Below are 12,287 nucleotides of genomic sequence, written 5' to 3'. Positions count from 1 at the left end.
GACTAAGCTTATGTGACAACTTAACTATTGAGTTGGCACAAATGCGTGATGTCACTCACGCATAGAGGGAGCGTAAAACATAAATTTTTGACAAAAAATATTTTTTTTCTTTTTAAAAGTAGATAAAAAATAATAAAAGTAACTTTTTTTTTCCAGTTCTTTCTTCTTTAATTTCCTACCCACCCATGACCTTTTCCTTTTTTTTTCTTTCTACTCTCAAACCCCCATTTCTCTTCTTTCTCCCCTTTCTGTTCCTTTTCAATTTCTTGTTTCTCTCTTCTTCTTTTTCTTTTTCACATTTTCTCCCTTTCGGGAATAGAAATGAAATTGCATTTTTGTAGTTGATCTATATTTTTCTTTTATTTTTGAGGCAATTATAACGCATAAAGTGATAAAGATTCAACAATCTTGAAAGATAAAAAGTGTTTATTGAATGTCTTTGTGAAATTAGGTGAAATGTTATGTAAAATTGTGTACAAATAATATTAGAGTATATTGATGTAATTTAATGGCTATTTGTTAACATCAATGGAGCAAAGAGATTTATGGTAGTTCAAGTTGTAGATGTGAATGTTGGCAAAAAAAAATAAATTAGATTGAAAGTTGTGAATGAAAGAATTTTTGGAAAAAAAATGAAATGATAATTGTTAGCTATTTAAGAATATAATGATACCAATGAAAATGAAATATTGTGGTGGTATCACTAATGTAAAAAAATGGAGAGAGGTGAAGGTATAAAAGAGGAATGAAGTGAAAAAGAAAGAAAAATTATTTTTTTAAAAAAAGAAAATCATAAAAAATGAAGTGTCATTTAAAATGTGACGTGAACCATAATATGTCATTTTTGTCAAGTGTTTGAAGTTCACACACAAGTGAAAAAGAATGTTTCATAATACAAATTTATACAAGCATAAAGATCTATCAGATCATTCTACATTTTTTAATTAAAATTTTAAAAGTTTGAGTTCTTGATGCACCAAAACACCAAAATCCTTAGCTAAACCTCAAATCAAAGAATTAAACTTTTCTTTTTAAACATACCCACCTGAAATAAAAAAACCAAACTAAACTTTCTTTTTTAAACATACCCACCTGAAATAAAAAAATCAAAATCGATAAACCAAATTAGTGGATTAAATTCATTTTTTTCGTTATTTATGACCACTCATAAACATAAACCCACACAACTATTTTTTTCTTTTGCTAGTTATGCCCCTAAAACCCACGCACAAATATTTATTCCCCAGTCGGTCTTCTATCTTTGTGACCTTTCTTGCTCGGCTCTCTCTCACTCTCAACAAAAATACAAGCCAGAGAGAGCTTCTTTCTTCGTGTTCGGAGTGAGTTGTCGAGCTCCTTTTACCTCTCAGTTCCATAACTGAACCTCCGTCGATTGCCAAGTGCGATTGGAAAAGCAATGAGATAAGGATTGAGCAATTTTGATTTCGGAGCTCAAGGTTTAGAGATTCAAGTTCTGCCATGGAAGCAGCTATTCTCAGTTCTTATACACCGCTTTCCACAACGGCGGACCTTAGGATTCGAGGCAAGTCTGTATACTTTTTTTTTTCTTTTTTTCGCTCTTATTTGTTTTCAAATTAATCACCGGTTAGTCTTTGCTGGATTTATTGTTAAAACTACGAAATGTTACAAGAAAATTAAGTAAATGGCTTTGCCATTAATATTCTATTGTGTACTTATTTGTTTAGCATAGTATTGTTTTCCTCAATTATGAAATGAGTGTCACATGAACTAAAGTTAATTTTCCGATAGAGACATTGATTGCTCTCTCTCGTGTGCGTGTGTGTAATGAAGGGAGATTATAACCAGCATTGATAAAGGAGTTCACTCCCTTCTTGCAACAAATTATAGAAACAATAGAGAAAACAATGAAGGGCAGGGGATTCTAGAATTGCACTAAGTAAACAAAGAAGAAACCAAAGATGACAAGTATTATGTACCCTATCAATGTGGTTTTGATAGAGCTGGCTTGAGAACATGTGTTCTGCAGTGTTGACTCATTTTCAACTGAACAAGATATGAAGAGAGCTGAGCAAATAACTAGGTTAACTGGAGAACAAAATAAGTTCTTCACAATCACAACATACTCTGCTGATATAAGACAACTATCTTTCTCTTCAGCTTTGGTTTTAAATAAATTAGATATTACTGGTTTTTCCTATTAAAAACATGTTACTATTACTTTACTTTGATAAATTGTGAGGCCTTCTTTGTGTTTCTAGAGTTTAATGATGCATAACTGAAGGAATGTTCTAGTAGGGTATATTTGTTACACTAGAATGCTCCAAGATCAGATTTTGAAACTCAATATGTATGTAAATTGCGAAGCAGCTGATCTCTTTCATGATCTACTCTTCTTTAAGTGAGCTATCCAGGTTCTGTTTAGTTGACATAACTTTACTTGGCTTGAGGGAGTTATCCTATAATTACAGTTATCATTACAACACGTTTACAAGAGGATGTAATTATGTTAATACCTTCCTAGGAAAATAAATTTTTAGAATTTTTAGTTTGGTTATGAATTTTGCGTATTTTGGACTGGAGTATATATACTAGAACTCTTTTCTTTTGCCATATACAAATTGTGGCAACTTATAACTTGGATTATGTGCCAATCTTAACAAACCTAAAGCATATTTATTTGTTTCATCATCCTATTACTCAAGCTCTTTGTTGCTCTTGCTGGTAGAAACACATTTAAGACCAACTTTTTTTACTTTTGACTAGCAGGAAAGTTTGCTGGATGTAATCTCCAATTCTATAATATGCCACTGAACAGAATACACATTCCTCTCAAGTTAAAATTTTCTGAACCGACTAGAAGGCGCTTTTCTTCACGGGAGGGGCTGATATTGTCTCATGGAAAGAAAGAATTGTCCAGCTATTTCACCCATCAACTTTCAAGCGACTATACAAGTATCAGGGCAGCATCAGGAGAAACACTACATTATGGACAGTCTTCATCAGTGAGTGAAGATGAGGGAGTGTCACTAACATCTACAGATGCCAACGAATTTGTGTCTTTGCAGCCTAAGCAGAAGCAATTTAGAAATAGATTCTTGAACTTTGTAAGACTGGGTTCCGTTGTTGATAATGCTGCTGAGTCTTTTTTCAAGAGTGAGATAAGGAGAAGGCTGTTTGTGACTGCCATCTTAATTGTCATTAGTCGTATAGGATATTTCATTCCTCTTCCAGGATTTGACAGGAGGTTGATTCCAGAAGACTATCTCAGCTTTGTCTCGAAATCAGTTGGTAAGTCGCCTTTTAATCTAGACGGATTGTTTCCTAGTTAATTAGATCAGTTTTGAAGTAAGTTGGTTGAGCTTATTGGTTCTTCAAACTCGCTGAATGGAGTTTTCTCCCATGTAATTATAATAAACCGTCCTTGCAGATCAACTGGGTGATTCCACTCCAGAACTTAAACTTTCTCTTTTCCAACTTGGGGTCAGTCCTCAGATAGCGGCATCCATTCTTATGCAGGTCAGCTTGCTTTCACCAGATATAAATTTTTCGAACCAGGATATCAAAATTTGGCTTATTATATTATGTGAAAAGAAGTTTTTGTTTCCATGTTTTGCTTAAGTAAATATATTTGTTGTGTCGGACCACCAGAGGGATGTACCAGAATAGCATTTCTTCAGAAAGTGAATTACAAAGATCTTTTTGTGGACCTACCTTAGTATGTACTATACAAATGTGAGGTGAAAAAATGTAGTTGAGTTCCCATACGTGCGCCACTGGCCCTTAGGAAATTCTGGCGTATCAAAAGTTAGGAGGAGAAATTCTAGGCGAAAAATGCCTAAACAGCATCTGCATCTATCAAAGTGATTTCTATAAGAGATTTAAGGGATCCTGGAGGCGGAAAGTATCTGAGTTGGATCTAAGTCACCAAGTAAAATAATTATCAGATTTGTATCTATAAAAAGGAGAGGTTATCATTTGAGTTGGGTAAAGTGAAAATAACTGCTAAATTTGCTGTTCAAGATAATAAGAAAAGGTCTTTGAACAACAATGGTAATCATACTTAGTGAGTGCCCCCTTGCAAAAGTACCTTATCCGTTCGTCCAACATCATTTTTTTAAATTCATATTTGTCGATTTGCCTAGCCATTTTACTGAAGGGTTTTATCTTCCTAAAAATAACAGGAGTTCTTTAAAAGGATTTTTATAGAGGTGGAACAAAATGTGTTTGCTCTTTAGTTGATTAATATTGTTGCTGAATGAGCAAGTGATTCATGTGTCCTTCTGGTTTGAGAGACCAAGGCATATGAAATTGTTGGATTTAGCCTTCTGTTGATGCCTCAATTTTGTGCTAAACTAGTGAATGCCAACTTCCCTGTACAGGTATTATGTCACGTTCTTCCTTCTTTAGTGAAGCTGAGAAAAGAGGGCTTAGATGGGCATGAGAAGATCAAGAGTTATATGTATGTCTAGTTTTTCATCTCAATAAGTGAGATGGATTGTTTCTTTACTTTGGTGGTCAATTTTTTTTTTTTTTTTTGTCATCACAAACTTGCACAAGCTTATGAAACTTTGGATCTATTTTAGATGGTGGATCTCGCTTGGTTTTGCAATTTTGGAAGCTCTTATTCTCTCTTGTCACTCACTTCCATATTCAATACATGCTGCCAATCATAGGTAAGAAGTACAATTTTTTCGTGGAATAATCAATGGGAGCATACTTTTGCTATTTTCATTTTCATTCTACACAAAAGGTCACTATTATTTTTATTGTGTAATTTGAGAGTTCATTTTCTAGTAACATCATTCTAACTCCATTTCTTCCAAAAGGTCACAAAAATTGTTCTTGTTCCACATTCTCAACAATAGTATACTCAGCGAAATCCCACTAGTGGGGTCGGGGGAGGGTAGAGTATAGCATACCATACCCCTACCTCGTGGAGGTTAAAAGACTACCCGAAGGACCCTCGGCTCAAGTACACATATCAAAGTAGGTATGAAAAAAAGAAAAACGACAGTGAAGAAAACAAAGCAACTAATAAGGAAACAATGACGACCACATAATAGTGCAATAACCTAGACACAATAAACAACCGTCGATAATGGAATCATAGCAAGATATTATAAGAATATGGCTTAACCCCTTGAAAAGCAAGACTACTAACATTCTACCCTAATATGTGACCTCCACACCCTTCTCAATGCTTTTTCAGCTTACCTCTACCTCTCCTTGTACCCACTATATTCAACTTCTCGCACCTCCTCGCTGGGGCATCTGTGCATCTCTTCTTCACATATCCAAACGGTCTTAGTCTTTCTTCCCCCATCTGTCCACCACGCAGGCTACTCCCACCTTATCCCAAATATCCTCATTGATGATCTTATCTATCCTAGTGTGTCCACACATCCATCTCAGCATCCTCATTTCTGCAACTTCCATCTTTCAAAAATGGAAGTTCTTGATTGGCCAGCACTCTGCCCCAACAAAATCGGTCTAGCCACCACTCTGTATGCTATTTGTGAATGACATAGCACTAATTGATGAGACACACAATAGAGTTAAGGCTAGGTTGGATATATTTACATCTTTCACAGTTGAGAGGGTTTGTAAATTATTGTTCCTCATCCCCAGTTGTTTAGGCCAAAGTATTTTCTCATGCTGTTGATGTATTATTTGCATGATGTTGGCCGAAATTAGTACCACTCAGAATGACCTTCATTTTGCTGCAGGGTTAAGCATGTGTTGATGACTATGTCTCTTTTAGTTTCTGGTGCAATGACTATGTCATGGATCTGCGACAAAATAACAGAGTCTGGATTTGGTATTTATTTCCTTCGGTGATTCTTTCTGTATCTTAATTTTCTTTTCTTACTTCCTTTTTAAACATCTCTTAGAATTCTAATCAACTTGTTTTCCCCAATTTTAGGCTTTTTCCTGTTAGTCTGTTAAAGACAAAGATCCTTGTCCCTCCGAAAAAAGAACAGAAATGGAGTTGCTTAGGGAAGAGTTCAAAGAAATGGTCAATAACCTTTTGAGTTTTGCCAATTGTGTTTAAACTTAACTTTAGGGGACGCGGATTACGTTTTGTGACCAAAAAGAAAACTAGGCCCGTTTGATTGAAACACAAGGAGTAGTAAACTAGTGACATGATGACTCTTTTTTATTCTGATGAAAGTTAGTATCACTCGCTGTTGAAGTTGTTATGGCATACTTGTGGCAGTCCTATTATAATTCTTCTGCTCGAACCCGAGATTGTAAGAATTTTGAAGAATTATGTAATTGACTAGAATTGGTTGACCCCAATTTGGCTTGGATACTTGCTTGATTTATTGATGTATCTGAGGAATTATGTAACTGGCTGAAAATTAGCTGACCCCAGTTAATTTGGTAAGGGAACTTAGTCCATTGATTGATGTAAGTTATAACTGAATGATAAATTTGGTTAGTACTTCCTTTTTTATTTCCTGCTCTTCCCTTTCATGTTTGCTGATGACTAATGGGGATGGTTCAGGTCAAGGATCAACTTTGATTATTTGTGTGGGCATTTTGACTGGCTATACAGATACATTGCAGAAAATGTTAACTCAAATATCAGGTGCGTTACAAATGAGATACTGTAGCTTTTTAATTTTTTCTGATCATTTTACTCTATTGGTAAGGATATCAGCATGCTATGTACGAGAATTGATCCCTTCTTCTGTCCAGAACCCATTTTAAAGTTGTGGAGTTTGGTCATGATCCGAGAAATAGTCAGAAGTACATAACAATATAATTTGATACAAGTATTGCATAGTCCAGTCCCTCTAAATTGTTGATTAAAGTTCCCTTTCTCCTTAACATACACAGGAAGTAGTGGGAACTGGTGGCTCTATGTACTTGCAGTACTGGGTGTTTTTACTGTCGTTACAATGTGGGCTGTCGTTGTGAGTGAAGGGTGCCGGAAAGTTAAGCTGCAGTATTATGGTTTCAGAGTTGCTTCTGGTGCAAGGTGACTTGAACCCTGAATTGCTATGGATTTTGCATTTTCTTTTTATTGGAAGCCAGATTTTCTGTTGTGGAGTATCTTGAAAGCTTCATATGCATAGTTACATGTATCTTAATGCTTATGTAAATGTTTTTACAAGCTAAAATTTCGGGGGACAGAGAACATTACTTGAGTAACAAGGGAATTTTAATTTTAGAACCGGGCAATGCTATAGTGAAATCTTATGCTGGAATTTTAATTACTGCTGTAACTGGAGCTATATGTAGAGTGGAAATTTCTTTATCAAGGAATTATTGAGTAGCTCAATCATTGACTATCATAAATGCATCTAAACTCTATTATGTTTGTACTTCTCTCGATTGAGGCTTTCATGTGCATGCAATACTGAAGTAGCTGCTTTCTCTTGCATGCTTGATCATGTGTAAGTGAGTGTGAGTAATAAAAAGAATATTACTGCACGCCGTCATTAATATATTTGTATGCACAAGGCATGTACTTGTCCACCAAATGGGAAAAGTTTGTGACTCTGCTTGAGTTTGTAGCCTTCTAGGACAAGATTGAACTATTTGTTTCACTTAATTGACATTTCATGTTTGAAGAGAAAGGAATTTGCCTTGGTTTTGTTGATGATCAAAACATGTATGGCTTGTGCCTGATGACTGCCTGCCATGTAAGTATGGATACATACACACATGCAAACACACATTCATACAAGTATTCACACTCACGTATACAGAAAGAAACTGTCCAGTTGTTACTTGTGAGAACCTGAATAATTGCGTTGGAATTAGATTTTTTATTTGTCTTGAGATTTGGCTACAATTTATATTTGTACTACCTTTTTTTTTGAAACTGGAACTTTGTATATTTTTCAAAAGACAGTACTTAGACTGTACTAGTCAATAATTACAACATGTACTTTCAATTCTACTATCTTTTACTAAATTGAGTCTAGTACATCAATTATGGAGATATAGCATTTGAGGATAACTGATTACACCAAAACATAGTACTAAAGTGAGTCAATTACATCAATTTGTACTGCCTAAGAAGCCAGTTATGGTAGAATTAAGTTTTTTTTTTTAATACAGAGATATATTGTACTCATTTGGGAATAGCATATTATATATTGGCATCTGATTTAAGTTACTCATCTTGAGCAGAGAAGATTCTCTAGTTCCAGCAGTGGAGCCTTATATCCCATTCAACATAAATCCAGCAGGAATGCAGCCTATCCTTGTTACCTCTTATCTGTTGGCACTTCCCGGCATTCTTGCAAGGTACTTTATATTCATCTAAATTAGATTACAGTCACATCACTACTTCAGTGGTTGTTTTCGTATAAAATATAAAACTTCAGTGGTTCTTTACCAGTGTTTTAGAAGTTGGATTTTACCTACATCAGTAATATGGAGCCATCATTGTATCTGAGCTTCAGTTGACTCAGTTTTTGAGGTTTCAAGCTACAGATTTCTGACACATACTTCCTTTGGCAGTCTTCTTGGTTCAAGGTTTTGGGAACACATTAGAGACGTTTTGAATCCTGACACTTCACATGGCGCAGATCCATGGGTTTACTATACAGTTTATGCTTTCTTTGTCTTTCTCTTCAACATATTTGACATTGTAAGTTTCCATTAACTTAGCATGTAGAAAGTAGATTTTTAAATGTTACATGCACAAAATATTTTTTCCTTGAAGATTGCTGTTCAATTGGAGTGGATAGAACATCAATGGAATCAATTCAATACACTAGGTCCTTTTTAACAAGGATGTTTCTGGACTGAGAAGTTTCTACCTATTCCCTTGGATGTAAAGGTGAATAAATAAGTAAAAGATACCAGACTTGCTGGTGAGTTTATGATGTTCAGGGCTGAGGATGGGAAAATAGAAACTAAAATCAACCTTTTAAGGTTACTAATTAGGTAGCCAGGAAGTCAAAAAGGATAGAAGATCACACAAGGCTGAGGTTTCTCTGAGTAATAGTAGTGGGAGAAAGAGTAGTCATTTTAGGAAAGATGGAAGTCACTTAGAAAAGTTATTAAAAACTGATTATCTGATGTCAATCTCATATCAATTTCTATGCTTCTGTCACTTGAAGAAAGAAAAGTTTTGAAAAGGTTTTTAGGGATATTCTCTCTTGCTCAGTTTTACTTAACGGTAAACTTGTGACCAGGCGAACATGCCAAAAGAAATTGCTGATTACTTAAACAAGATAGGTGCTAGAATTCCAAGTATAAAGCCTGGAAAAGCCACAATTGCATATTTGACAAAGATTCAAGCTTCAACGCGGTTCTGGGGTACATATCTTCTCTCTCTCTCTCTCTAAACCTATATTTCTTGTTTGTGCAATTCACTAACAGATGGTACCTCTTTTCTTTTTTATTTTATTGGATTGTTGTGTAGGTGGTCTGTTATTAAGTGTTTTGGCGACTACATCCTCCATTCTAGACCATTATTTGCGGCGCATCAATGAAGGATATGCAATAGGATTGACATCAGTGTTAATAATTGTAAGTTCTGGGTTTTATGGCATGCATAGTTTCTTTCGGAGCACACACGAGTTCCTCTCCCTCCTGCCAATAGGCTCTCTAGCCAAAGGTTCAGGGAAAAGCAAATGAAAAAATAGGAACAAAAAGAATGTGTGTGGATACCTTAACTTGATCTTTTTTTACATCAGTACTAGTGATTGTAGGTTCATGGTTTTCATGCATGAGTAGTTGCTCTCCGAACACACACAGGTCTCCCTCGCTCCTCCACTAGTTAGGTTCTCTAACCCCAAAAAGAGCATGATGCAGGTGCCTTTACTTAATCTGTTTCAAGCCTATTTGATTAGCAAACATCTCTTGCTTCTACTCATCTTATTCTATTTAGGAACTAATTGAAGAAGGGAAATGACTGGTGTTATCTTTAAATGGATTCCTCATTCTCTTTTAAGCAACCAATAAGTTGTTGGACACTCTCATTATGCACTTGAAATTGGTCTCATCTTGTTCCTTGGATAAGCTAAATGTTTCATCAATTGTCCAGCATTGGCATATACCAACTGTTGGATTGCTCTAAAAGAGAGTTGGATCAATATTCAGTCAGTCGGAAGTTCTCCCAATTCACACCCAAGTCCATTTTTTTTTTTAATACGACTGGTACTCCATGAATTGATACTGAGCCAACTGTGCAACAATCATCTCTGGTCCTCCAAATATCTCCTTAGCCCTATTTTAACCCTCCATGATACTATATATATGTGGTATGGATTCAACTCCTCAAACAGTAATTGTCTCTGTGCTGTGTGGGCTATCCAGGATTGTATCACTGCAATCTCTTAGTCTTGTCAATTCCTTCTAAGAGGAATGTGCCTGTAGTTACCTGCTCTACATTTTGATATATATGCAGAATGTTCTTGTAGTTATCTGCTTTATATTCTGGTTTACATGCATCATGTTGTAAAGCTATATTGTAAATAGCAGGGAATCCATTCCCTCATCTTTCAGAGGGCTTTGACCTCGCCTTGTATCAGGCGAAAATTTAATCCTCTGTCCATTGCGATGTCATAAAGTAATGTATTTATATTGTGCGGTTGCTTGGTAGAATATTATAAGCTTAGCAAGGCAAATATGAAATTTTACTACTGTTTCAAAGGATTAGTTGAAAAACATGGTTTAACAGTAATGAGGTAATTCACATGATTTTTGAGTCCAGAATGAGAGGATATCTATTCCATATAGCAAAGGAAGTTAACTGCAACTGAAACCACAAGGAGGTAATATGTAATTATCCCGTTAACTTATATAGGCCAAGTTTTTCAGGTAGAGAACAAACTCAGATTAAAAGATAAGTTGTTTTTCTGAGGTTGTCTGGTAATTTTTATCAACCTAGTAGAAATCACTACTATTATACTCCTGGGAATGTAGTAGAATGGTCATTGTCTTTCATATGTCGTACTGAAATATTTCTTCTTCCTGCCTTCTGCTTTGCAGGTAGGTTCAATCATTGAATTGAGAAGATCTTATCAAGCATATAATGTAATGCCAAGTCTAAGTATGGCTTTGAAGCGTTATGGTGTATGAGATTGGAGTGTGGCTCTATTCGAGGTATATCTACGGTGTCATACATGGTACATGGTCTATACCTTAGACTTCTCTCATACATTACTTGGTGTTTGTGCAGTAAATGGGATTCAGTTCTTGCTTGCATCATTGGTTCTGAGAATATATTGCATAGTCTAGGATGTTCTTGAGCGAAATCTTAACTACCAGTCAACTTTTAAAACTTGGAAGATCGAAGATATCGCAATCAGCCAACTCTTCTCGGTGAAGACACATTTTCCATATGTAGCAAGTAATAACCCATCCTTTGGCTGACAAAGAAACCATCTTATCCTTCTTCCTTTTATTTCTCTTTCTCATACTTCAGTTGTGTGAGTTTTTGCAGGATGTTTAGTAACTGCATAATATATATAGAGTTAAATGATCCATGAAAGAGAAAAACCATTCAACCCACTAGCTTCACAAATTTGTTGGACTTGTACATGCAATTTTCGAAATTTTGCTGATGACAACACAATTCATCTGCTTCCTGAAATGTTTCCAGGATACAGGATAACTAGCATGAAATAGCTGAATTTAGACAAAGGCAAGCATGACACGGAGGGTTTATCGATTTATTTACAAAGCATCATCATTTGGCTTTCTTACGTTCCAATGTTGCCACAAACTGATGAAGTGATGTCTGAGCGTTAGTAGAGTTCAAGATACCTGCAGAATACGCGCGTTCACCTTGTATATAATTACATTTTTTACAAATACTGTAGATGGCCAAGTTATGGCATGAAGCAAGTCTATTCTTCTATCGGCATGCAAAACATGATGTGATTTTGCTATACTTTTGAGGGGTATGTTTACAGTCTGCTTGTGATTGTTGAAACGTGTGCATCAGTGTGAGTTTTTAACCATATTTACGCGATGAACATTAGTCTGTACGAAAAATGTTCCTTTCTTTTCTCTCTATTTAATGGAGTTAAAAACATTGCAACTATGTCTGATTTGGTTTCCTCCTTCAGAAGATTTCCATTATTCCCCAAATTAATTCAGAACAAAAGCAAGGAATGAAGTATTTTCGAATTTCGAGTTAAAGGTTAGATAACGGTCTGTTGATAAATAAAATGTCCAGTCACATTCGAATCTTCTATTTCCAATGAGTTTTAACAAATGTTAGGAGGCATTTTTGCCTATAGGTTTTAAACATTTTTTGCTTTATTTGAAATTTATGAAGTTGGAGCTGTGATTGAATATATATGTAAAGGAGAAATACAATTTATGAATAT

At 35.3% G+C, this 12,287-nt stretch overlaps 1 protein-coding gene across 4 annotated transcripts; it reads left to right on the top strand.

Moving 5' to 3' along the window:
• Window positions 1–1,193: 1,193 nt before the first annotated feature.
• LOC107031355 (preprotein translocase subunit SCY2, chloroplastic) lies at window positions 1,194–11,998 on the top strand. Of its 4 annotated transcripts, none has more exons than XM_015232688.2 (15): window positions 1,194–1,543; window positions 2,749–3,270; window positions 3,410–3,498; window positions 4,362–4,441; window positions 4,566–4,655; window positions 5,709–5,800; window positions 6,491–6,574; window positions 6,826–6,967; window positions 8,128–8,244; window positions 8,461–8,590; window positions 9,141–9,264; window positions 9,371–9,477; window positions 10,942–11,055; window positions 11,132–11,302; window positions 11,555–11,998. In XM_015232688.2, exons 1-13 carry the CDS (start codon window positions 1,480–1,482, stop codon window positions 11,029–11,031), a joined length of 1,731 nt encoding a protein of 576 aa, XP_015088174.1. In that variant the 5' UTR covers window positions 1,194–1,479; the 3' UTR covers window positions 11,032–11,055; window positions 11,132–11,302; window positions 11,555–11,998. The 4 variants fall into 4 exon arrangements, with proteins under 4 accessions (XP_015088174.1, XP_015088171.1, XP_015088173.1 ...); XM_015232685.2 differs by having other exon boundaries at window positions 2,746–3,270; XM_015232687.2 differs by lacking the exon at window positions 11,132–11,302 and having other exon boundaries at window positions 2,746–3,270.
• Window positions 11,999–12,287: the final 289 nt, after the last annotated feature.

This window comes from Solanum pennellii, chromosome 9 (genome assembly GCF_001406875.1).
Source record: "Solanum pennellii chromosome 9, SPENNV200".
Lineage (NCBI taxonomy): Eukaryota > Viridiplantae > Streptophyta > Magnoliopsida > Solanales > Solanaceae > Solanum > Solanum pennellii.
The sequence above is the reverse complement of the archived record's forward strand: the minus strand, read 5'-3'. Positions and strand labels throughout refer to the sequence as shown.

What these genes read in the sequence shown, in the direction of transcription:
- LOC107031355 (XM_015232687.2), top strand. Translation starts at nt 1,480, where the DNA reads ATGGAAGCAGCTATTCTCAGTTCTTATACACCGCTTTCCACAACGGCG. An exon ending in CTTTGTCTCGAAATCAGTTG is followed by an intron (nt 3,271 to 3,409) that starts GTAAGTCGCCTT and finishes CCGTCCTTGCAG; the next exon opens with ATCAACTGGGTGATTCCACT. An exon ending in TCTTCAACATATTTGACATT is followed by an intron (nt 8,591 to 9,140) that starts GTAAGTTTCCAT and finishes ACTTGTGACCAG; the next exon opens with GCGAACATGCCAAAAGAAAT.